Source organism: Alligator sinensis, unplaced genomic scaffold (assembly GCF_000455745.1).
Source record: "Alligator sinensis unplaced genomic scaffold, ASM45574v1 scaffold49_1, whole genome shotgun sequence".
NCBI classification, from domain to species: Eukaryota; Metazoa; Chordata; order Crocodylia; family Alligatoridae; genus Alligator; species Alligator sinensis.
The window spans coordinates 552,209-576,729 of NW_005841970.1; the positions used below are offsets into that span (position 1 = coordinate 552,209).

At 40.1% G+C, this 24,521-nt stretch overlaps 1 protein-coding gene across 3 annotated transcripts in view; it reads right to left on the reverse strand.

The window, feature by feature from the left end:
- Positions 1-24,521, reverse strand: part of MARCH1 (membrane associated ring-CH-type finger 1) — a 494,748-nt gene that overhangs the window by 259,724 nt on the left and 210,503 nt on the right. Inside the window, exons 5-6 of one of the 3 annotated variants that reach the window (XM_025200549.1) lie at positions 8,692-8,731; positions 8,523-8,606 (exon numbers count right to left, since the gene is read on the reverse strand). In XM_025200549.1, coding sequence (XP_025056334.1) covers positions 8,523-8,606; positions 8,692-8,707 — 100 coding nt within the window. In that variant the 5' untranslated portion in view covers positions 8,708-8,731. Of the gene's footprint in view, positions 1-8,522; positions 8,732-8,958; positions 9,111-16,227; positions 16,311-24,521 lie in introns of those variants that run through there. The other 2 variants (XM_006020828.3, XM_025200550.1) reach the window with 2 other exon arrangements.

A 24,521-nucleotide genomic window follows, 5' to 3' on the forward strand; every position in this document is an offset into this window, starting at 1 on the left:
AGCACCCTTTCCTGCCGATGCAGGGGGTCGGACTCGATGATCTATTGAGGTCCCTTCCGACCCTAACATCTATGAATCTATGAATCTTAGACATAGGCTGTGGACTCCAGGGGTCCACAGACCACAAGGTGAAAACCACTGTTCTAGAGTTTTTTTCTGAGGGAAGCAGTATGGACAGTCTAACCCTAACCCCATCCCAATCCCCAAATATAGTGTATTCCAGTGTGGGCCAGCCTTTTTGGCAAGAATGTCACAGATTAGACCCTAACTCTCTCCCAATGCCACTCCCTGGAGTTCCCCTTACGCAGCTGACTGCTCAGTTTTTTCTCCCTAACCAAGCTGCTTCTCTTTCTGCTTCCTGCCCTGTGCTCATTGTCTAACCTGATGCTCTGCTTTCTGTTCCCTGCTATATCTGGCACCATGCTGCCCACCCCATCCCATCCCTAATCTACCACGTGCCACACAGAAGCTGTCCATGCCATGTGGCAACCATGCCTCAGGTTGGCACCCTCTGTGTTAGATGACATAATCATCAACAACTAGGCAAGCCAAAAGAGGAAGAACTGGATTATTTAGATATTATCCAGTATTTTTTATTACTACCTACATAATAGCCTCCAGTTTTCAATAACTTGATTCAAGTATGTCAGCAATTACTCTGATGTCCCTCTTTGATAATCATCAGAAAGTTTAAATGTTTAATTATGTTAATAAGTATAGCACTAAGCATTATCATTGCAAAAATACATTAAAATGTGGTTAGTGCCAAAAGAGAAGCTGATATTTAAAATAAAACATTTCCCCCCTCTCAATATTTATCTGCATAATATTTTCCAATCCTGTGTTTGTTTTCATTTTTTAAATAGTTTGGCAGCTTTTAGGTATCAAATATAAATGAAATGGCATCCATAAATGTCAGGGAGAAGTATATCTGTGCAGATGTGCTTGACCATGTCTCTCTTTTTAGTGTGCAGGTAATGATGGTCAAGTTTATTATTGCTTCTTTTGAACATTATATCCTTTTAAAGAAATATTCCTTTTTGTTTGCTGAGATGGAACTCGTATAAAAGAAATCCAATTTCCTACGAAGAACATTAAAATACCAGCATCTTTTCACAAAACATATAAATATTTAAGCTAGTTATAAGCATTAAGGCAAATAGCAGATAGTCTATTTTGGCATTGGAAATCATGATTAGAGTTCAGCCTGATTTGTCACTTGAATGGAAGAGATCTGTTCGAAAAATACATCTTCTTTACATTAAGCTAATGTAAAACATTTCAGTAATTCAAACTCATCAGAATGTATTCTATTTTAAAATACAGAGCTAGACTATAAAGCTATAAACTAGCATAATATATTCAGACGAAAAATACGCAAAATTCTCTGGCCCAGGCTGGGCCAAATTCTGTCCAATTCTGAGGCTAGGGTATGGAGGACCTATGATGCTTAAACAAACGGAAAGTCAATCAACACGGTGTGTAATCACAGTTGCAGAGGAGCACACTGTTTCATAGTTTGTTGTCCAACTGGTTGGGAGACAGAGTAAATTCTTCTTTCATCCCCCCCTCCCCCTGACACACACAGAGGATAAGTATTTATCCCATATCTCTGCCAGGACAGCACACTCTACATAAAATATTGATGTATAATAGTCATAAGTATAAAGTAAATAGCTACCAATAAAGTCAGCAAGCTACCAATAATATTTTCCTCTCAAATAAAAAAAAAAATGAACGAACTATGAAAATTCCCAAGATCTAGTAAAGTACCTGTTAGTAAATATTAGACTGTTTAATGACAGATGCTGTACCATTCTATGGATTCTTTTGCTTATTCATCACCAGACTGAATGGTGAAGCCTAAAATATTATATTTTTAAAGTCATTTCAAATGAACAGTGGCATGATTTAAATTGCAATTTAGCTTGAAGTATACAATCACAAGAATTACAGACTGATATCTTTCAGTCTCCTACAGTATATATAAATATAGTTTCTAACATTAGGGTATTCAGACCTTTTTTCAAATAGTATTTTACAGTGTAAAAGATGTATTCTCAAAAAGAATAAAATGTGGAAACAAAAACTTAATTAAAATGTGGTCAACTTTAATTACAACAATTTCAATGATTTTTCAATGTATGTAATATACCTTAATTTGTAGGGCTGTGTGAAGCTTGTCACTAATTTGATTCAACAGAGATTTGGCCCAATTTGGCAGCTGAATCTCTGAATCAAAATCGAATCAGGAGACCCATTAATCTCTCCAAATCGAATCGAAACCCTCCGATTCAATTAAGAGAGATTTGATGATTTGGACATAGACACAGCTCTATATGCTTTTTCTACATACCTGAAGGTACCAGGCAGCTCGTAAATGTTGAGATGGTGGGGCGGATGGAGTGCCCCACAGGAGCATGGAGGGGAGGGGTCCCCAGTGCACTCAGCGGGGGCCCTGGAAGTGGAGCAGAAACACTTCCGGTCCACTTCTGTGTCCTCAGTGGAGTGTGTGCAGGGTCTGCACCCCCCCTGTGACTGGTGCCTCCTGGGTCTGGGGGAACACCCAGGGTTCTCCCGTGGCTGATGGCTGAGACAGGGGGTCCACCTCCAAGCATACACGCCCCCACCCCCTGTGCACTCCTGTCAGATGCTTCATCCACCCCACCATCTCAGCATTCACAAGCCGTGCCTGGTACCTCAAAGTATGGAGAAAAAACTTATAAAGCTGTGTTTATGGCCAAATCGCTGATTCTCCAAATCAGAATCGAATCTTCAGATTTGGATTCAGCTGAACTGAAATTGAGACAGTGAGTCATCCAAATCAACTAATCGAATCACTGTCCCCTGAACTGGGCTAAATCCAAATCCAAATTGAATACGACCCACTTTACACACTCCTATTAATTTGTATCTCCTTCTTCAGAAAATAATGTATCTTATACAGCAGAAAATACAGTAACAGTTGAGTTGCATTTTTTTTCTGAATATGAACAAAATATTTCCATCCAGTCAAAAAAACTAGTTTGGCAATCACTGCTATTTTTTCAGTAGGCTTATGCTATTCATCTTTAGCCTTTTAAAAAAAAACACACAACTGATAATAATCCAGACAACGGGACACTTAGATTTTTTCATTTTTTTTCTTTCCCCATAGTAGCAACAGTAGCTTACCAGCTCTACAAATTCTAGGTAGGTATTACTTACTGACTCAAAATAGACATTGCTGAATGAAGCAGATCATGTATGCAAGGATGCATCATGGCACAGCTGATTTGCTTCACTGGGAGAAACATGTTGCCCCTTGTCCTGCCTGTTGATAGTTTGGGACAAGAGGCCATGTGTTTTCATGGCTTGAGGGGCCCCACTTTCCATGTTTACTCAGATGTATCTAGGTTTTCTGGTGACCCATCTGGGTAAGGGAGGAAAGTATGGGTTTTCCTGCTTATCCAGGCTTGTCCCTGGAGAAGGTCTGGGTAGGTGCAGAAAGTCAGAGTTTCCTTGCTTACCCATACACTGGGATTTCTGAGGATCCACTTTACCCAGATTCACCTCCAAATAAGTGAGGTAACCCCAAGATTCCCTGTTTACCTAGACTGGTCCCCAGACATTCCAGTAGGCCTGAGTAAACAAGTCCCAGCATGAAAGCATGGGGCACCAGGGATTCCCTGGGTACCGTGCCTCCATGCTGGGATGCTCACAGGCTTTCCCTACATATGGAGACATGCCCCTGGAATTCCAAGGTGGGTCTCCATTGGTGGGAAATCCCAACTTTCCCATTTATAGAGAGAGAGCCCAGCTTTTCCTAGGGTGCCTCACTGTAAGTGGGGAAAAATGGACAGGTGCTCCAGGGACTTGAGGGGCCCTCAAGCATTCAGGACACCTGCCCAGAGGGGCTGCAGAGTGCGGACTGCCCACATTCTCTCATCACAGAGCTAATAGACATCTGCCAACCCAGAAAGTGCAGAATGTACTACTACTTTTGCCATGCTACTGTTTTGCCTCAGATTGGCAGCACAAATGTTACATCAAGTAATGTCTGTTTCTACTCATTGGGCAGGTCTACACATGTGATTAATGACCCAGGGGGTCAGCCTGCCAGCCCAGAGCTGCTCAGACTGGGCTCTACATGCTGTGGACCAGCTCACCGAGGCACAAGGGTGCTTCAGTGGGGGGAGGAAGGGGCTGTTTGTTGGCTAACCCCGCATTGAAGCACCCTGTGCCCCAGTCAGTCAGGGCAGTGTCTACACATGTTGCTGTGCACAAAAAAGCTCTGCAGCAGGGTAGTACTTGTATTCACTTGTATGCAGAGTTTATTAGTTTTGCGCACCCTAATAGGGGTGCACATGCAGACGCTGTGACATTTACTGTGCAGTTGATTAATTAACTGCACAGTAAACATCTCATGTAGATGTGCCCACTATGTCTGATAAGCTTACATGATTACTTTAGCTGTGTTACTCTACCATTCTTTTTTTCCCCCCTCCTACAAGATCCATTCATTCCAATGAAAAGGACAGCAGATAGAGACCCTTTTAGGATCCCACCAATGTAGGTTATCCATTAGTGTAATAAGGTAATGCAGGCATTATTGCACAATCTTTTATTTCTACAGATTATTTAATATATACACAAATGGCACTTCTTCAGCATTTGACCTCAGAGGAAGGATGTTCAAACCTATTATTCAGCAAGATTACACAAAGATATCAGATCTGATTTGCTGACCTCAGATTCACTGATTTTTAAACATTTTGTCAATTTTAGGGTGCTCCAGGCAGTGGAGATCTACTTTAGAGTCTTGTTTACTCATAGGTTCTATTGATTTTAACAGTCCAGTGTAGGCAATCAAAACTCTGTAATAAGAAAACTATTGAAAATATAGGCTGAGGGAGGTGTGGTGATTTCCTAATTTTGTGGGGGTTTTCCTTAGTTTGTAGATGAAATGCTGTACCTACAAATTTGCCATAACTGTAAGAGTTTGTGTTAGTTGCTGTTGTTTCTTCCTTTAAATATATATATATATATATATATATATATACACATACATACACACACAGAAAATTACACTTGCTCAACTAAGATCTTTGTACTTGACGCTGTCCTGAATTTCTCACTGCAAATCTGCTTCCCATAATACTATTTTTTTTTCATGCACTGTATACCATAGGTAGTGGTCTTGGCCATGAACAGCCCACTTGGGTACCAGCACCCAGAAGCCTTTGGATCAGGATAGGATAACACAAGTGAACTTCTGCCTGAACTGAATAATGTACACTGAGAACAGACCTGGTTCTGCATTGTTAAATCCATTGCAGAACCTACTGTTGACCACAGCTTACAATATGATGAGACAAGTCAGACAGAAAACACTTAACATGTGATAAAAAGTTTGCAGGGACAAACTGAATCCACACTTCAGCAATACCTACAAAGGACCTGCATATTGCAATCAAGGAGGCCATTTTGTAATATAACCTTATATAGGGAAATGTCTTGCCCACGTTTCTAAAGCATCCATATATTTGTGGACTCTAAGCAGCCATGCATTTTACAGTAGCTTTGAACAGGAAAAAATGCCAGTATCTATCAATCATCCATTTTAAAAGTGCAGAGTCCTCACTGATTTCATGAGATATTGAAAACAAAAAACAAAGCCAGCAGCAGAGTAACAAAGCAGTAGGATTTTTAACTCTCCCTACTAGTTTCTTCTATTAACCAGTAAATAACGGCTCTTCATCCAGCAATGCACAGGTAGTACAGAACGCTCCTGTGCTTACTACAGCCGGGTATGCAAATAGACAGGGACTGAAAGTTTCCTTCATAATCTTTAACGCCAATAGTTTGGGAACTCATGAGAGAGTTTCCTAGCAACCACCTGTTAAATGACACACTTTCCCCCTAGCATGCTATTTATAGATTATGGAGCAATTTCAAACCTTATTCAGTTAGGAAATGAAGGAAAATATCCTGGCCTACTGCTTTAGGATTCCTCTTCTACTGACCTAGGAAGTCTTCCTAATTTTTGGAAGAAAGCAGTTCTCAGAAGTTACTTCCCCCTCTCTCTCAACTCACCAGCCCCCCTCCCTACCAAAAAGGGTGGGGGGGGGGGAAGCAGAAAAAAATCCTGCTGCTGGCAAAAAACAAGGATAAACTGTTCAGACACAGAGAAGTATCCCGTAAACCTAGTAGGCAATTATGGTAACTAGCTCTATCAGTTAAAGACAGAAATAAGATATAAGTTGAAAAAAAATGAGATATCCTGGATAAAAGAGGAAAAGAACCAAGAGACAACTGTGACCATAAAGGATTGGTTGGGTTCACACAGACATAAGCCTACTATATATAGCACAATGCCAATAAACCTGGTCTAATATGCAAAAATGACCTATTAGACATTTCAGATATGTTCAAAGTTTTATGTGAACGGTTCACATTGCTTCATTCAGGACTCTCTGCCTTGTAAAGGCAAGTCCCTGCCACTTAATTTACAGAAGAGCCTTCAGCATCCATTTGCAGTATTAAGGGGCTCTTCCCTGTGTAAACTGCAGCCATGGGAAGGAAATTTGAAAACATCCTTGAACAGATCAGACAATGTCCCACTGAGGGCAGTTTTGCATGCACATTTTAACCAGTACACTGAAACAACCCCTTCTCCTTATTAAGAGAAAAACTGAACTGAACTTTTATTAACCTAATTTATTCTCCAGACTAATTTGCCCCACAACTAGGTGCCTCACTGAAAAAAACAGCAAAAACAGCTTGTATTAAAAAGGTACCAAAGTCTTTCCAAAATGATTTGGCACAACACAAGGACAATACAAAAAAATCCCCAAAAACCAAAAACCCAAATTTACCAAAAACAGAAACAAACACACACACACACAAACTTCAAGTAAAGAAACTGAGGCATGTCCCACCCTCCCCTCCCAAAGGGCAGCACAGTGTTTTACTAATTCTAATTAACTTTCTGTGGAAGTCAAATGTATCACTTTGTCAAAAGGTAAATTTAAATCAAAATTACAGAAAGCAATGTGTAAACCAGGTAGTATCTTACATTTCAACTGTTCATGCTTGAAGTCTTAATTTGAACATTTTTTTCTTGAACCTTTCCCACACTCAATAAAGCAATTAAAGACTTTAATTGCATAAAACCCAAAGCATGATCTAGTCGGGTCAAAATTGCTAACAGAGTGCATTTGAAATAAAACAAAAACTATTTCTCTCTTAGGAAAGGACGCTGCCCACGGATGTTCTCAGATGAAAAAACAAAAATAATGACTGCTGCATTTGTCAGAAGTCAAATGCCAGATTTAAAGACAGTCTCAACCAAAATCACTCAATAAATCTACTAATATTTCCACCACTCTGCAAGAACCTTAGAAACATCAATCATTTGTTGATTTCTTGAAAACTAGGTCATTTAACTATGAAAGAGAAAGGGGCTGTAAAAACCACTTCTCTTTAAAAGAGATGCAGTATATTTTATCACTTTATGAAACAGATAAGCCTTACAACATTCTCATTTTTTCCCCAGAATACAAATATATATTTGTTAAAAGGGTAATTGGGTATATATACCAGACTAAAATTGCTGAAGGGATGAAGGTGGCTGTATCTATAAGAGTATTTTTATACCATTTCAAACTGTTTCTGAGGTGTCCATCTAACCTATACTGATAGGACTGTTATATTAGACTCTGCCTCACCCCCCACAAAACGCTCTTAAAAACTTACAGAAAATGTTGTAGATTTTTATATTTTGTGTGCACCTCTTAGTATACAACAAGCCTAGAATTAGTTCTTAAATAATTAAATAATGCCATATTGATGAAATAACATCTGTTGCTTTTTAATGATTTTTTTTCATGAAAGACAGGGAACAATGGATGAACAACAAAACAAAGTGATGCATTTTAAATGAAAATGCAGACCACTCTGCAGGCGATAGAGCTTTTGCCTTCACTTACAAAAGCATGCATTTTAGCAAGGTAGACTTTAACAGGATTATTTTTTTCCTTAAAAGAAGGAATCTTTCTAACTATTCCTTTTTGTCCAAAGCTATGAACAAGAAGTTAAAATATGTCCTTGGCACCTTAAAGTGCGCAAAGAACAATATCCACTGTCTGCAAGTGTTACTTGGCTATATATGTAAAAAAAAAAACAACCCTTAAATGAAAGGTGAAATCCTGACCCTACTGAAATAAATGGGAGTTTCACCCATGCAATAGAGACAGGTTTTGCCACAAGTATGTTTAAAAAAAAAAAGAAAGAAAGAAAGAAAAGAAAAGAAAAGAAAAAAATAATAACCCCACTGGTGCTGCAATGTCTTCTTTAAATGATAATGCCTATGCATTCATATTTTTCCATAATTCCAAAATACAGGTTAGGATAGTATTATTGGCTATCATAAGAGATGCTGTTTCAGTGTGCTAAAGCATGCGGTGACTATGTGTACTGCTGGTCTACACAGTACATCCTGTTGAGCTGTTCTATTGTATCAAATCAAACCTTCTTCTTACCTCGACTTCCTTGCTCTTCTCTTTGTTTCTGCCCATTGAACTTCTCCCATTGCTGGCAGTCTCCCGCGCTGGGACTACAGAAATCTGTTGGAGGGGCATTTTTACAGTGCTGCAGGTTGCCAATACCTGATTGGATGCCTTATATCTTCACTCCCCCTGAGTAGCCCACCTGTATAATTGTTCATATCCTTGCTTTGCCAAGCTCAGCTCTAAATAAAAAGGGGAAAATATTATTTGAGACACTGACCAGCACATGCCAGGGTCTTCCATCAGAAAAGTAAAACAAAAACCACATCAAAGAAAAAAGCACGACATAATCCAAAGAGTTTTGCATTCTTATAGAGACGAGGCATAACTACTCTGCTTTGTGACTGGAGCACCCCCTTTCCTTCCCCCCCCAGGAGCATTGTGGGAGACAATTCAATTTCTATGTTACCTAATAAATGTCATGGAAACCAAGGAAACCTGGGTCTCACAGGCCCTCATTAGCAACTGCTTCCCTTTAATAGCACAGACTCCCACATTTGCAGCGGCTGCCACTTCTGCTTTTGTTTCCCCGATTCCGCAAGAGGCCACTAAGCACCCAGAGACACTGCATCGTGCTGACTAAGTAAATAAGCATAAGGCTGAAAGGCTTAGTGTCCTATTTTGGAGCCAAAATCTCCTCCTTTAAAAGCATGGATTGCTTGCTGTGTCCTTCATGCGTCTACAATAATCTGCTTAGGTCAAAGGATCTGCCTTGAAGTGAAGAGTAGCGGTGAGCGAATGAGGTATAAAAAGGAAGACAAGACGGGGAGCAATTGCAAATGTGCCTTTCTGTGGCTGATAGTAAAAAGTTAACCCCTTCCTCTACTTCTCTTTTTCTAAGACAGCACCAGAAGCAAGCCCAGCAGGATAAGACAAAGGCACAGAGCACAGCACGCATGATAGTTTAGAGTGAACACATCCATTCTGGAATACCATTTGCTGAACCCATCCAACAGTTTCTCCTTCTGTCAGGTGCATGATACAAGACCCAGGGAACTATTCTTCTCCCTGCCTCAAACTACAAAACAATAGAAGAATTCCCCAGGTGCCAAAAAAAGGGGGGTATGGAAAAGAAAAATATTCTTAAACATTTCTAATTAAGTATGTTTTCTTGAATATACTTATTTTTAAATAAAAAGAATCAATTTTACTTCTGAATGTATAAGGAAGGGAAACAGACTAAATCAGATCAAATCTGAGCCTAAGCAGTGCTTAGAAAATACAGTGATAGCTACATGGAAAAAAAATCTAATCTAAAGAAGCACCAATATGCTAACCGTATATTAAATAACACGTAAGCAGGCTGCACCCCAAGTCTTTAAACATAACCTCCTACTTTATTCCTTTTACCTGATATATATGCATTATTTCACTCTTTATATTTTTGTAAATAGACATTCTAAACACTCTTGATAGGCTTCTTCTTTCTTTCTTATGAGCCACTTTATTGAATTAATATAAACATGCAAGAGAATGAAGAGAAATAAAAGTTTGGACCTAGTTCACTGCTACATTACTTCGAATTTACACCAATGATTTCAACTGAGCAACACTATAGTATAACTGGACTAAATGTGTAGACAAAGCAGGCTCATTAGAAAGCATGTATAGCCACTACAGACTCTCTGTGGATGCTGCACAAATGATATACATGTTGTATAGTGTAACTGGGAGAGAGATTTTCACTAAGTACAAAAGAAAGACTATATACAGTCATGTATTTTCTTTAATTTTTGTTTCTTTATGGTACTTTCCATTTTTATTTACACCTAATTTCACCTATTTGACATTTTAAAATCAGTTTCAAAAACTAAAACCAACCATATGCAACATCAAAGGAGGATTTTTAAGAACTTTGAACATGCTGGGGTTTTATTCCAGGATTTGTGGAATACATAACTAGAATTGGTTTATGACAACACTTCTAATCCATAAATGGACTGCACATTTTAATAGCATTCCAAAACAGGTTAAAAACCATGCCATATTTTTTAGGTTATTTTTTTTCTGATTAAATTGCACCTTGATGTAAGGGTAACAAAATCTTTATTAGCCTATCTAAACTTCTAAATCTCTAGACAAACTATATTCCCAATCTGAATAGCTATTCAATTAGGAAGCCCTGAATCAGACTCCTCTTGTTTTGATAGTCATTTATTCTTAAAGCATTGGCAGAAACACATGGTTTGTGCGAGTGAACTGAAACAACAATGTGCCGAAGACTGGTACCTATATCTAATTTTATACAGAAAAAAAGTTGACTGCTTGTTGTACCATGCCACTAAATCCTCTTTTTACAGAATATATTGAGATTCTAGTCAAGAGTTTTCTAGGTTAACCAGTAATGTATTTAATCCCAGCTATGTCTCTTTTAGTTAACCATAATAAAGAGTTCAAAGGATGTGACAAATAGCTCTTTGTAAGCTTAACTAATTTTTTCCACTTTGAGAAAACCTATTTAGGTTATAACTCAGGCCAGATACAGATGTTTTGTTTCTGCCAAGAGAATTGCTGTTCTTGCAGTAGAAACTAAAAGTGTAGATGTTCAGGCTTCTTCTCTCAGAGCAAAAATGGCTGATTCAAAAGAAAAATATCCAGGCAACAACAATTAAATGGCTCTGGGTCAGAGTGCAAGGAGCAGGGATATTCTCCTGCAGCAGAGAACCAGGAGGATTCTTCATGGGAAAATGCACCTCCTCTGCCAATCAACTAATTAGTGGGATGGAAGGGGGACGTTCCTCTGGGTCTGGGACCCTCCTTGGCTATCTGTGGCATCTGCTGCTTTTCTGCAGCTGCTAACTGCCACTCACTTCCCAGACACAGGAGGGGGCAGGCTATCAATAAGGGGGTATACCTCAGAGCAGGGGTGGCCCAGAGAGTAGACCTCTAGTGTCCTCTGGCTGGAAAGCTGGCCTGTGAAGCTCTGCAGCCATAAGATGAACTATACAGACTTTCTTCCATCCCCTAGGCTATTTTTCTATTGAAAGAAGTTTCTTCCAGTAGAGATGAACATCTGTAAACAGCTGGAGGCAGCTGATTCTATAGATGGATTAGTTATCTCACTGCAATTCCTCCTCACCTGAAAAGTACAGGTTTTAGGATAGGGTGCTTTATCATTTTGATAGTTGTTTCATTAATAAAAGGATGTCTATTTACAATTCTTTGTCTTTTAAACCAAGTTACATTTCATAGTTGTTCTGTATCATAATCACTTAAGAAAATATAGTATTTGTATTTTTTAAAATTATATATAATGCTTTTCATGAAGAATTCTCAGAACAATTTCCAAACATTAAGGCTTCTCATGCCATAGTAAAGAAGGTAAGTGGTAGTATTATCCATCTTTGTGTATACAGGAAAAGTGAGGAAACTAAGTGACATGTCCATGGTCATATAGTAAGTTGGTGGCATAGTGGGATTTAGAACCCATGTATACAAAATCCAAGTGCTTTCCTGCAATGTTGCTTTTTTTTTACTATGCCCTGCATTTATTCAGCTTTTGAAAATGCTTTATTTTAGCAAATTAAATAGTTATTACTAAAAACACTTTACAGCCTCTGAGCAACAGTAACCTACCTAAACGCTTCCTGGAAAGAAAATAATAAAACTGATTTGTATTTATGATGAATTTTAACCAGAAATGTCCCAAAGTATTTAATAAGATTTAGAAAAAAATAGTTAGGAGTCAGACTTCGTGATTCCCTGGGCACACCTACATGTGCAATTAATGCAAAGCAATAAACTCCATTTCTTATTGAACTGGAGTTTATTGCTCCCAGGCATGCTGTTTGAATATGCACCCAGGACTACAGCATGTTGAGCTGACTCAGAGAAGCCCTGGCTGGCAGAGGCCCTGGGGGGTCAGCCTGCCATCCTGGGGCTTCTCCTGCCCACTCAATGTGCTATGGAGTGGCTGGCTATGGTACAAGGATGCTCCAGTGCAGGGCTTGCCAGCAGGCAGCCCCCACAATGAAGCATGCACATGCCCAAACTAGCTGCATCAGTGTCTACATGTGCAGTTCTGCGGAGTAAAAAAGTACTACAGTACTATCCTGCTGCAAAGTGGATTAGTTCACACCTGCGTAATGGCACTGCACATGTAGACATGAGGCATTTACTGCAGAGCTAATTAGCCTAATCCACAGTACATGTCTTGTGTAGATGCGTCTCCTGAAATGTAATTTTATCTGGGGTTAAAACCAGCACTACTCAATATCAGACTCTGATTGGCTTTTCCACACATTGAGTCTTGGAAGATGACTTCCAGGACCAAGTTCACGGACAATACCTATGACTTAGTGTAAATATAATTGATGTCCCTGTGCCCACTATGAATTCTCCAATCATGGGATTATACATATCCTTATACAAGTAATATACATACGTTTGTAGAAGCATTTGTCTTTTTACAACCTCTGAAACAGCCCCTTAAAAGTGATTTAAAAAACTATTTGAAAGGAAACATTACAACTACTTCCATCCTGGCAGGCTATTTTTAGGTTCTGCTTTATTACCTTATTTATACAAGACACATTTGCATGTAATCCATAGATTCTGGGATTTAGGAAGCTATGGGCATGTATACACATGCCTGATGCCTGGCTAATTAGAATGCAAAGGAACAGACTCAATTAATCTAATTAGAATGCTCCAGCAGCCTTGTTGTCACGTATATTCAGCATCCTTGCGTCTCAAAATGGTGGTGGAAGCACTTTGACTAAAGCTTGTCAAATGAGCTAAAGCATACCCGCTGCCATTTTGAAGCACAGTATGCTAAATCCATGAGCCACTGCAGGAGTTTTAATTAGAGCAACTCCCAAGACATGTCCTAATTAAAATGCTTCCCTACCCGCACCCCAGATCACGTGTAAAGATGCCCTATAGTAGTAATAAGTAAAATAAAACTTATTTGCTGAACAGGTCATCTGCATAATTTACCGAAAAGGAAACAACGGCAATGGGGGCAAAGCACACTGTGTCACACTTGAACAGACTGTGGTGCAGTTTTGCAGCCTCTGGTCCTAAGTTGGGGAACCAAGTTTCATTTCCCCCAAATTCTGTATTCTGCAGCATTTTAAAGGAACTTCACAAGTTTAGAGAATTGTGTTCAGGCTCAGCATCATCACATCCCTTCATTAACTATCATATCTAAACTTGCATGATAACTTGGCAGAGCATTTCTGAAAGACTAGTATGAATGTAACCTAGATGTTATTTCCTGTGGCTTGAATGGAAAGCATGCTGCCAAAACTATAGTAGATATATCGATCCTGTTTGAGGGAATCTGTAGTTGTTCCATAAATGCCCTATATCTACCTGCAAAAATAGCAAAACTGTCCTCAATTTTTTCTTTACTGTTTTATACATCTATCTAAATGCTGCTTTTCTATAAGACTTTCACAACATGAGATTTGTTAATGTCAATGACTATCATAAAAACTGGCGTGTGCATTTACCTCTGAGTTTTGATATCTGTAGGTGTCACAATCTAAGCAAGTCAGTCACTTACCAGTAAGTGGAGTTCTTTGAGATAGAAGAACCATGCATGCATTCCCACTTGTGAATATGCTCACTCCCTGAGCCTTTAACTGGAGACACTTGCCTTAGCAATATTGACAAAGTATGCTAGAACCACAGCTCCCAATGGTGGTAACTGAGAGTAACTGGTTCAGAGAGTTTTCATATCTGACAGCCTATTTCCTCAGATGCTATGAATGGGCGTGCCAGAAAGCAGTGGCTCTAAACAGATGGGAATTTAAATACAAAGGATAGAAAGAGGTGACACTGCTGAGAGGGGCAAGGGTGGGTTGAATAGCTCAATAGGAATAAGCAAGTTAGTAAAGTCATTGAAGGACACAGGGATTATAAAGGTTAGCACGGGTAACGGTAGTAGAATCCGTAATCTCTCTTGAGACCATATTTAATACATCCATATCCACACCCGTGGATGATTTCTTGTTCTATGATTTTGTGTTCAAGTTGTCTTTTAAGGTTTGGTTGTTTAAAGACAGCTATTTTGAGGTCAGAGACAGAATGCTCAGGAAGCTTAAAGAGTTCTGCCATGCCATGGGCTTTTGTGTGGGTCTGAAATTGATGTCAGATTGGTGTCCATTTATTCTTTCACATAGGGATCACCTCATCTGTCCAATGTAGACAGAAGCAGGTGAATGAACCCTGGATGTTATAATCCATGTTGTTTGGTCCAGTGATGATGTGGGCTGTGATGATGAGGGGACACAGTTGGCATTAACTGCCCTACCATCCTTACCTTTCTCAGCTGTGCCACATCCCATTATCCTTTGTATTTAAAACCCATTTAATTAAAAAACCCTGCTTTCTGCAAGTCCATCTGATAATGTATGATAAAATACACTGTCACTTACAAAAGCTTATGCCTCTCTGAACCAGTTAGTCTCAAAGGGCGCATCCACACATGCAGGCACATGTGCTTGCAGCAGTTCAAATAGAATTGGTACAAATTTGAGCTGAGGCTTTTTGCCAGCGTACTTAAATAAGTTGTTGGGGCTTTTTGCCTCAGCGTACATGCCTGGACATGCACTTTGTTGTGGAGCAAATTGTACCACTTGGGGCAAAATAACCCTGCCTGGCTCCGCTGTCCCAGCAGTATAAAAAGCTTCCCTAGCAAGCAGCTGAGGGCTACTCGCTCTCAGGAGCTTTGGGGCCTGGCCAATTGGTATCTGGGGACACTAGCCCCTTGTGTCAGCTAGACTGCTGCAGCAGCATCCCAAATCCATTTTTTTAAATACCCCCAAATCCATGTTCTTCCACAATTAGAACAAAAGACCACTATGCACATATACATGTGAAAGAAAGAGAGAGAGAAAGAGAGAGAGAGAGAGAGATCAGCTGGGCAATGCTTTATTGATATATTTACAATGTTAAAGTAATTTGGAAGCCTACCAGTGTCTGTATCATCATAATAAAATTAATTCTAAAAATCTATGTGTGTTGATGTGTGCTTTTGGTTTTCCTCACACATGACTTGATATCTGGTAGGGGGATGGGGGAAGGTGGGTGGGTGTGTGGGGCAATTGCAGGGAGCTGTGGGCAGGGGGAGACCTGGTAGGGGGCTGCTCAGGAGGGGTGGGTCCCCTGGCCCCCACAAGGTGTAGTCCCCCACAGAGCACATGGACTGCCCCCCATGCAGGGCCCCAGCTTCCCTGTGGAGGGCCACAGCCCTCCCCCCGCCCAACCACTGGGCAGGGCCATTTCCTCCCCCCCCCCAGCAGGGACCTGGGCTCTATATATGCTGAGTGGACCTGGCCCAGCCCATCCAAGGCTGTGCACTAGTGGGCCGGGCTTGGTCAGCTCAGCATGTACGGAGCCCAGGTCATACAGTGCCGCATCACCAGTGGCTGTGCCTGCAGCAGAGCCACAGCCATGCTGCCTACTGCTGCTGGTGATGCAGGGGCGGGCAGGTGTGTGACAGCCCCCACTCAAGCCCCTCCATGAACCCATCCACATACTACAGCCTCTTTCACCCTTGACATTCCCCCCTAACATCCTCCAGCCACTCTTCACACCCACCCACACCCATAAACCTCCCCACCCCATGTCCCTAACTCCCTCCCTCCCTGACATTCCCCTGATACTCCTCAGACCCACTCATGCCCACCCACACCCATAACCGCCCCCCCCCCCCATGTCCCTAACTTACCCTTGACAGCGCTGGGGATAGCAGGAGCACCACAGAGATGCTCTGGCCAGAAACTAGAGAGTCTCTCCTGAAGGACCAACTCCCAGGTTGCCTCCAGACACGGTCTTGACCCATGCTTTGCCCTGCTGTTCTGTTCTTGTAAAAGTCCTATGCAAGTAATACTCCCAAACTTGCTTAGCATCAAATATACACAGCAAAGACTTAGCTCAGGAGCTATGCAGTTCGGGGAAGAAAACAAGAAGAGAGACCTGCTTATTTAAGTGTAACTCAGTGAATTAAACATTTGACAAGAACTTGAGTGGGCCTTGAGGACTACCATGCTAGTAGTTTATTAATCTGTATTGCAGAAGTAATGTATTGAGGGAAAAAGAAAACATCCACTCCATCTCTGTCCTTCCTACTTCTTGCCTTGAAGGAGCATCCAGCATTAAATCTATAGGAGATGGGAGATTTTCCCAAACAACTGCAATGAATGCCACATGCTGGAATAAATCCCTCACAAGAGAGGCAATGTCTGAAACTGGGATAATTCAGATATGCCATTTGAGAAGTTCCCTGTTCAAGAAAAACAAAAGACCAGAGAGAGGAATACAGGATCTGATCCCAGATGCATTTGAGGGCTCAACATGGCCACATGGGGCAGTGGAGAAAACTTAGGAAAAAAGGGTGAAATTGAATAGAATCAGAGACATCAACAACCTTGCCTTGCCTTGCCTCTCTCCTCAAAAACCTGCCTGTACTTAGATCTTAAATTTGGGGAAAATTTAAATATAAAATGAAAGCATTGCTTTTAGTAAAGAAGGGATCCTACTGCTTCAGATAATGAGTAGGCCTGAAATGTAGATCAGCACAGTGCTCCGTCTTAGCTCCAGGCAGTTGAGAAGAACTAAGGGGGTGTATACAGGTCATCAGCATGATGGCAGTTCTGCCTACTTGTACTGCTAAGCCAAAAAGTCACTGTGAGACAGCACAAGAGAGGGAGACACAAAGCAAGAGAGACTAGAACAGATGTTCAGTTTCTAATGGGAAAAAAAAAATCACAGTTCTCTCAGTAGAAAGCGTGTAGATGTTCAAGCTCCTCCTCCCAGCGCAAAAATGGCTGCTCTGGGGAAAAAATAAGTTACCTGGGGACAACCACAGTTAAATCACTCCTGTAAGAGTTTCTCCCAGGAGACTGAATGCCTACGCACTTTCTCCTGGTTTAACTCCTTCTGGGGATCAGGAGGAGTAGAGCTCGGGCAAAGGCTCCCTGCCTTCCTGAGACCAGGGACACCCCATCTGGAAAAAGCATGGGGGGAAGCTGTTGCTGCACCACTGTTGTGTAGGAAGGGAGGGGTGGAGCAGCCCCAAGCCACTCCCCACCTCCTCCTTACTCTGGGGCTCCCAGTGTAGGAAGTGGGCAGGGGCTGAAATAAGAGGGAGGGTATAGGCTGAACATCTGTACTGCTCCCTCTATTGGAAAGGTGTATGGAATTTCTGACTGGATTTGGCTGAAATAATGGACCCAAAAGGGGAGTTAACTAGGATGAATGTATATGGACATTTTTTTCTATGCTGCTCATTCATAATGTACTGTATGTTACATCAGTTCAGTGTCAGCAATACTAGTCTATTTACAATTCTTCCTGTTCCTCTTCAACCAGACTGAAAAGAAAATCAATGCAATTACAGAAAAGAATAATGTATTTGTCACTTGTAAGGTCTGTGCCCATATACTGCACATCTACAACCATTTGCTCTTCAAGTCCCCTTGAAGGTAGCAGGCCAAAAGCAAAGTTAGTAATATGGGAACATAAGACATGGAGGAAGAACCTCAGCAAAGAGGTGCTGCATCATATATTAGCCATGACTACCCAAAGGCTTACCACCACAGAGTTCAATATTCTATCTTCAAAGAAGGTGTTTCCTGTGACAAGGAAAAGAGTGAACCAATGAAGGAAAAAAGTTCCTTGATGTAATTTTCAGCAACGACATAAACAAACTTCAGAGGCACACCATATCCTTCAAGTCAGCCTGAGAATCCTGTTATGAAGTCACTGGTAAATCTTTCATTAGAACTTCACTAAAACAATATCAAAGGAGGTAGGGGCCATCCTGTAATTTTCCCAAAATGCCCACACTTTATAGATATATTATCTAACATAACAAATCTCTGCAAAAGCACAATCTTTTAAAACCTACCTCATGATTTCTACTCCTTCCCTCTCTACCGTCCCCGAGTATAATACTGAGCATAACGTGTTTTAGTTTTTGTTGTTTTGTTTGTTTGTTTTTTTTAATTCTGGACTAATGTAATTGGCTTGGCCAAAATTTCTCCCAAAAGGAAAGTATAAAGACCTCCAAGTTAGGTTGGGGTTCTTGTGCTATACCTATTACATTACTATGGCATGGGTGCAAGGAGTTTAATGCAAGGTAAGGTTGGAAATGTCACTTCTTTTCTTAGAGTTTCAATTCCCTGGTGGGCCCAGCTATGCTGGGGTTTGCCCTACTATGTGCTCTGCCCTTCTGCAAAACGATGCGTCTCAGTTCACAAATACCACCACATTTAACATTCAAATATTACAGCAGAGTGCAGGCTCAAACAAGTTCTAGAAATAAGGGGGGGTTTGGTGATATATTTTATTGGACTAACTGTATATCTGGGAAAAATGTTAGACAAGCTTTAGGGCACAAAGTGTGCTTCCTCAGGTTATTAGAAATGTATTTTTTAGTGCTGAATACCTTTCCACAGATGGACCTAGATTCTATTGAAATGCATGTCCTCCTGCATTCTGCCACCCCTGTCCACCCCTAAGGCCAAGATCTATATATAAATCAAAAACTGTGCTTGGAAAGGTTTTGAAAAGCTTGCAAGTCCAGTGCCCTCCTGAGAATGAATATCATGTCAATAAATTATGAAATCTGACTATCTGAAAGACATTTGTACACCAACAGCAAGTTTACACATTCCAGTTCTGTTAATCTGCACAGAAAGCTGAACTCTTTGTAAAAGTTAAAAAAAAAAAGCAAAAAAAGCAGGAAAACACAATATATCTGACATTTACCTAGATGCAACTTGATTGTGATGCGACAGGCATGTAAATGATAAAACAGAGCCAAAATTATATCAAATGTAAGAAGTAAGTGTCAAACTGACTGTCTGCCTACCCTCACCCTGATTTTAAAAGCAGCAAGATGAAAATATTTAACACCACTTAGATTGAGAATATTAAGTCTACTGTTAAATTTTCTCTTCTAAATTATGATGGATACATACAATTTAATGGCAACATTAAATTTGCTCTTGTTTGAACTGTGTCCCAATTCAAATCCTTTATAGATCTTTGTAATAAATACAATTTAAATTTAAATGATGTGTTCAGCACCTCCTGTACCATGTTCTCCAAGTAGGGAGAGGTAGTGAAGGCATTAGAAAGAAATTGCAGTACTTGTCCTGAGTTTGTTTCAACGCGCAGCTTCAGAGTTGTAGTTTGTGATACACGGGTTTTTTACATTTCTAAATGTAGTTAATCCTCATAAATAAACTGCTTAACTCTGAGGAAAGACTGGTAGATGTTATTCACCCATGAATACTATTATGTGCACTGTGGTAGTGCCCACTCTATTCACGAACTAGGTATTTCTTATATAAGGTAACAGAAAGAATGTGCCCCATACATAATATCTCCTTCCCAAGTTCTTCTGCCTCTCTTCTGTCAGTCACAGTTCACATATCTTCGCCTTCACTCTGAACAACCAACATTCTCCATCTTAAATCTGACCTGAGGTATGTCTTGTTGTGTCAGATAAATACGAGGTTGGTTTGTCTTTAATAACATGACACTGTATGAAATTCTGTACCCGATTTTGTTTGGTTGTATGTAAACGAGGTTTAGTGTCCAATTGCATATGACAGTTGAAAAATACCTTTTTTTCTGAAATGCTTTGGAAGAGCTATATGAATGGATGAGGCTTCATATAGAATTTATCTCAAAATTGAGAAAGTTAATGCAAACTGCAGAACTAAAACATGCAGGCATGTGCACATGGGGAAAATATAGTCATAATCTAAGGTAGATTTGGTTGTTCAGGATAAGACTGGAGATAGGAAGGCAGTGGTTTCAAGAAAACAAAGAGTTGAGACTAAGGACTAATGAGCAGAATGCAGATGGGGTATTGAAAGAACTGTTCAGATATTTTTTTTTTTTTGTTCTTTAATGGTTTGTAAAGGATGACAGTGACTGCAAATCTCACTGCCAGACTTAAGTGCAAAAAACAAAAAATCATCATCTTAGCTTTCCTACAGCTGCAACTAAAAAACAAGCAGCAAAGGGAAGAGGAAGAGAAAGTTACGAGGCCAGAATTAAAAAGGAAAAGAGTAAAAGGAAAGAGGAAAGTTAAAGTGATGGAGGGGAAATGTTATATAGATAATACATATATCTTTATATAACTTAATATATAAGATACATATACCCACCTCCACGAATATAAACATGCACATTACACAAATGCACATGCATACATACACACACACATATATAAAATAAAGTATTCCCTCCACCTGGAGTTAGGGACGTGTGGGTGGTGGGGAATGCGCACGCTTGTGCACACGTGTGTCTACAGGGTTATATACATCTCCCAAACTCCCTAACTTCCTCCAGGGAAGAAATTAGCCTGTTTCAGTTCCCACTGTTAACTTAGAAGAGGTGTTGAGACCAGAGAGTGAGGGACAGTGTTATAAAAGCCTGGAAAGAAAGAAGGTACTATTCACTGAATCACTTTTGTGGTCCTTACTAATTATATTTAAACAATTAGCATGGGATCTAGGTCTGTAGGTGTAATTTGTGATATGGCTGCTTTTTAAAATACAAGTTGTATTGCCTGGTTTTGATTTGACAGAGAGCAGATAAGTATCGTGACGTAATTAAATGGAGTTATATTTTACAATCTGGCTTCTGTCACTGAATATTCATACTTCCAAATGTTATTTTTAATTTTAGATAATATTTTTTCATATTTGCTCAGAGTTTGTCGGTTTTCTGAACATTTCTGTCAGTTAGCTGAGTACGAGCCAAGGAAATTTATTAAATATTAAAATAAATATTCATAAAAAATGTTTTTGCAAATTCTCTCAACTCCACTAACTACTGGTGTCTAGTTCTTATTATTTTTTCCTTCCTTCTTTTCTCCTTCCTAGTGAAGGTACTGCAATCACAGTAAATTTTCATGGTCTGTTACCTCCTTCCTCTCTCCACAAATATCACTTCTCTACCATTCCTACCACTGTGATCTTTTCCCTCCTCTTTGTTAAACTTTTTTCCTTTATTCTCCTTATCCCCAGAAATTTCTATTTTCAATTCTCTAGTCTTTCCTCCTCCTCCTTCAGCTGTCTCCTAGAACTCAATCTATTTAGTGAACTACAAGGGAAGTCATAGATGCAAACCTCTTCCTGGCTCCATATTAGGAACCAGGTATTCTGCTTTTCTCTCCACTCATTGAGGGGAGCCACTTGATTCTTCACATCCTATTAATAAATGACCCTAGGAAATGGAACTGTTGTCTTTCCCTGGGGGTGGGGATGAGGAGAGTGGAAGGGGTTTGAAGAGGAGAGTCTCACTGGCTTCCATAGATAATAAATACATGATTTCACTGGTTCAAGCTTGAAACAAAACACCTGTCGAAATTCCGTACAGCCCTAATACAAGATATCCAAACACGCAAGAGCGTTAGAAGTTCAGTTCTCCCATCAAATACAGAGTGCAACTTCCATGAATTTCTGTGAGAGCTATAGATAAAGACAGAACTACGCCATCTGCCTGAGGGCATGGCCAGGCAGTCAAATGTCCAGCACCACAAAAAACATGGCAAGAAGGGGGCAATAGAGGGATTCCAGGGCCCTGGCTGGAGTACTACCCAGCTGCAAGCTTTCTGGCCAAAGGGTTATAAAGGCTGCTTTTTGGTCCCCCTGTCCCCAGGAATCCAGGTTATTTTGGAAGGGAAGGGAGCCTGGCTGCTCTGGAAGCTATCAGCAGTCTGCTAGCTGCTACTGAGAAGCAACAGCAGCAGCCAAGGACAGCCCCCTGCCACCACACTTCAGGGTGGCATAGGTGAAGAGAACTGCTCTCCTGGAGACCCAGGACTGTGCAAAGGGGCAGGGATGAGGAGGACAGTGGTTCCTCTGCTTAAACCATCGTAGGGAGCCCCAGTGCTATTCAAAGGGTGGGAAGCTGCACTGCTGCTTGAACAGTCTTGCTAGGACTGTTGAGGGCAGAGGTGGAGAAAAGCAGTCCTGGGGCACCTAGGGCAGCGGGTCATGGAGGCAGGAACCGGAACCTCTGGGAGGGTTCACGCATGACAGGAATTGGAGCCCCTGTTTCAACAATCCCGGCACTGCTAGCCTGGCAGCAAAAAGCATGGATGAGCATGCCACAGGGAGATAGTGCTCTCCCTCCCTTCCTTTACCTTGGAGGGCAGAGGGACAGCAGAGGACTGTGGGAGACTGGAGCTTCTATGGCCCCTGAGGTAAGTGTACAAATATTAAAGGTAGCACTAGAAACTCACTCCAGAGAAATTGCTCGTAGAAGAACTAATATTTTTTGGAGGGTAACAGCAAGTTTTGTTCCATTAAAACTCATTTCATGCCCATACACTAACTTTTTGTGCAGAAAAAGGGCCTATTTCTCAGCGCAAATGTAATACTTGCCCATGGTTCAAGTCAGTAAGTGAAAAAACAGGCACCATATATTCACGGGGTTATGCTTTTCCTAACCTACACTGTTGTACTTCCAAATTTGTCAGTATTTTGCACCAAAACCATCTTGATAACTGGGCATCCTACTGATGACAAAAACATTTACTGTTTTGAGTTCAGCTCAGTTCAGGCTGAACAATGTTGGGTTTTTTTCCTTTGCAGCCTCACTCCTACATCTTCATGGGACAGAGTATGTACCTTAAATTATACCATAAATTACAGTGGGTCTGAGATTAAAAAGCATTGTCCGCTACATTCTGAATAGTAGGAGGGAGAAGGATCAGCAATTTCCTTTTTATATTTTTTGGTGCTGCTGAGCCAAAACAAACACACAAAATCTCCTGACTTGACTGTTCATAAGTACACCATGCAAGTGGGGTATAACATTCTTTTCTGTAGCTCTGTCAAGTGGGCAAATGAATTGATATGCACCCATATAATATTGAAAGAGAATTAATAATGGTTTTCATTTAAAACACAAGTCTACAAGGATTTGATCTCAGACTTCTACATGAGTGTTGACAATCTTGTTTACTTGGTTACACAGCTATTTAAATAAAAGGCAAGCAAAGAAGTTTAATGCAAATGAGCCACCAGAGGGAGCTCATATAACCTTATGAGCCTAATAGAAACACTGACATTGGCAAAAAGTTAATTAAACTTTTTTAAGGGTTACAGACTGAGTTCAAGCAAAGCAAATTCCCTAGCCCAACTCTGCATGCATGAAGAGTTTAATTAAATCAGATTAGCCGACGTGCTTGTTTATTCAACAAAAAGAATTGTTATAAAATGTTTTAATCAAATTAAACATTTTAAGTTAATTATAATTTTAGAAATGTATGATCCAGATTACACCAAAAAATTTTTTTTTCAAATGAGGAGAATTTCTGAAGGACTCTGAGCCACTAAATGTCTAAATATTTCTACAACAACAAGTTTATATAAATTTTATGAAGTTCTGCATGGAAGTCTGCAAGTCTTTAAACAAGCCACCAATGAAAATTCACAAAAAATCATGAAGTTGATAGTTTTTATTTTTAAATCAATATACTCCTATTTTAAAATTGCATGCAAGCATTACACAGCAGGGGAAAAAAAAATCATTCATTGGCTAGGTTCTGCTCCATATTTAGATTTTGTGTGCTGCATCTTTTATCTCTCCGATAAAGTGAAAAAGAAAACCAAACCAAAACAAACAAACATGAATTAATGTTCCTGTTTTATGATATATGTTTCTCCATGACTAAAAACTGGCAAATTACTTTTGGTTTTGTTATTCAATGTAACAATAAAAAACTGCAGTCCTCCCATTAAATGCAAATATATCTAGGAGAAAGAGATAACCTTATTCAACTTATTCTCACTGCTATGATTTGTATCACATTTAATGCCTGCCCATTACTGGACAACTAAGACTGTCTCATTGACAAATCATAGCAGGTTATTTTTTGTGGGAGTCAAAGGTAAAGAATTTGATTTCACATTCTGATCCAAAGGTAGCAAGATGCATGGTGGTTCCAATCTCTTCCTCTATCCATATGAGTTTTCCCTCAACATTTTCTCT